The sequence below is a fragment of the Silene latifolia genome, chromosome 1 (assembly GCF_048544455.1).
Source record: "Silene latifolia isolate original U9 population chromosome 1, ASM4854445v1, whole genome shotgun sequence".
Classification (NCBI taxonomy): Eukaryota; Viridiplantae; Streptophyta; class Magnoliopsida; order Caryophyllales; family Caryophyllaceae; genus Silene; species Silene latifolia.
Window position 1 is genome coordinate 172,782,969 of NC_133526.1, and position 1,951 is coordinate 172,784,919.

General features: G+C 43.4%; 1 protein-coding gene across 1 annotated transcript; it reads left to right on the forward strand.

The window, feature by feature from the left end:
- Nucleotides 1–726, forward strand: LOC141587788 (uncharacterized). The gene has a single exon (XM_074409260.1). It carries the CDS (start codon nucleotides 1–3, stop codon nucleotides 724–726), a length of 726 nt encoding a protein of 241 aa, XP_074265361.1.
- The last annotated feature ends 1,225 nt before the right edge of the window (nucleotides 727–1,951 follow it).

Here is a 1,951-nt window from a genome sequence, read left to right on the forward strand (position 1 = left end):
ATGCGACGCGAAATTTCCCTCAGACCGGAGGCTAAACTCGTGTGGCTTGATGTAAAAAATCGTTTCTGTCAGGCCAACGAAGCACGCATCTATCAACTTCAGAATGATCTTCACGCCTGCCGACAGGGGGCGACTGAATCGCTGGTCGATTATTTTGGTCGTTTAACAGCAATTTGGGATGCTCTTGTCGATCAAGACCCGCTTCCGAAGTGTTCGTGCGATGCCTGTAGTTGTGATTGGGTCACTCTCATGAACAATCGCAGGGAGAAAATGCGGGTACGTGTTTTTTTATTGGGTCTCGATACCCGTTTTGCTAATATTCGATCTCAGATACTTGGTATTTCTCCTCTCCCCTCTTTAGATGTTATCTATAATCGTCTTTTACAAGACGAAAGTGTTAGAAATTTATCATCTGCTAAAATTGATACTACGCCTGATGTTATGGCGTTTGCGGCTCGAGCTTCTAACGGGTCTCGACAATCTCATGGTGGGGGTCGTCGTAATCCGAATGAACCCTCGAAATATTTTTGTGTTATCTGTCAAAAGCCAGGGCATAGCGTGAAGTTTTGTTATCAAGTAACTGGTAATTATCCCGAGTCATGGGGAGATAGACCCCGTCCTCGAGTTAATATTGACCCCGCGGTACTGGCTGCTCTCTCTCTCTCACTGACTCACGTGGTAAATCCCAGTCTGACCGTGGGAAACAACCTGCCTCGCCCAAGGTAAATATGGCATATGGTATGCTGTCCTCTTCCTCTACGCCTAGCCCATCAGTCTCGGCCTCTGCCTCGGGTCCTCAACCTGCTCTTGCCCAGTTCGACAACATTGATTTAAACTCTTTAACACCACAAGCGTTGGATGAACTGGGTCGTCTCTTACAGGCTAGGCAGTCCGACCCCGGCACAGACCGTCTAAATGGTAATAATTCTTCTTTATCTTGGATTATTGACACGGGGGCATCCCACAACATGTCGGGATGCCTCTCGCATTTTTCGAATTTAAAGACTATTACCCCCCTCTCGGTTGGATTACCCAACGGGGACCTTACCATTGCTACTCAAAGTGGCGATGTTAAATTAGCACCTCGTCTCATTTTACGCGATGTCTTATATGCCGCTAATTTACATTGCAATCTTCTCTCTGTCTCTAGCCTTTTAATGGATAAAACTTTGACAATACAATTTTCTCACAATATGTGTCTTATCTAGGACCGTATCTCGAAGACGGTGATTGGTGCGGGTGAACAATACGAGGGGCTTTACCACTTGCAAGGCGTCCGCAATGATCATGCTCACGCCAACATGACTAATACACGCAATACTCTCGAGCTTTGGCACCGTTCGTAGGTTGGGACATCCCTCTTCCAACATTTCTCGTTTTTTACCTTTTTCTAATAATAAGAATTTTCGTGCTTGTGACGAATTTCATAGCAAACATTGTGACATTTGTTTACGCGCGAAACAAACTCGCGAACATTTTATTTTAAGTACTAGCTCGGCTACTTCCGCTTTTGACCTCATCCATTGCGATTTATGGGGACCTTATTCTGAAAATGCCTCTTATGGCTCTAAATTTTTCCTCACTATAGTCGATGATTTTTCACGCTCTACGTGGGTTTATTTATTGCGTTCAAAAAGTGATACTAAACAAAAATTGCTTAATTTTTTCGCTATGATTGAAAGACAATTTCAAAAGAAAATTAAAATTTTTCGAACAGACAACGGGACGGAATTTCGACCTCTTATTCCTTTTTTTTAAAGAAAATGGTGTCTTATTTCAAACCTCTAATGTCGACACTCCACAACAAAACGGGAGAGTCGAAAGGAAACATCGTCACATCTTAAATGTCGCACGTGCTCTTCTGTTTCAAGCCAGTTTACCAATTTATTTTTGGGGAGAATGTGTTTTGAGTGCGGTCTATTTAATAAACCGTACTCCGACATCACTCCTA

Coding starts and splice junctions, on each gene's coding strand:
- LOC141587788 (XM_074409260.1), top strand. CDS start 1: ATGCGACGCGAAATTTCCCTCAGACCGGAGGCTAAACTCGTGTGGCTT.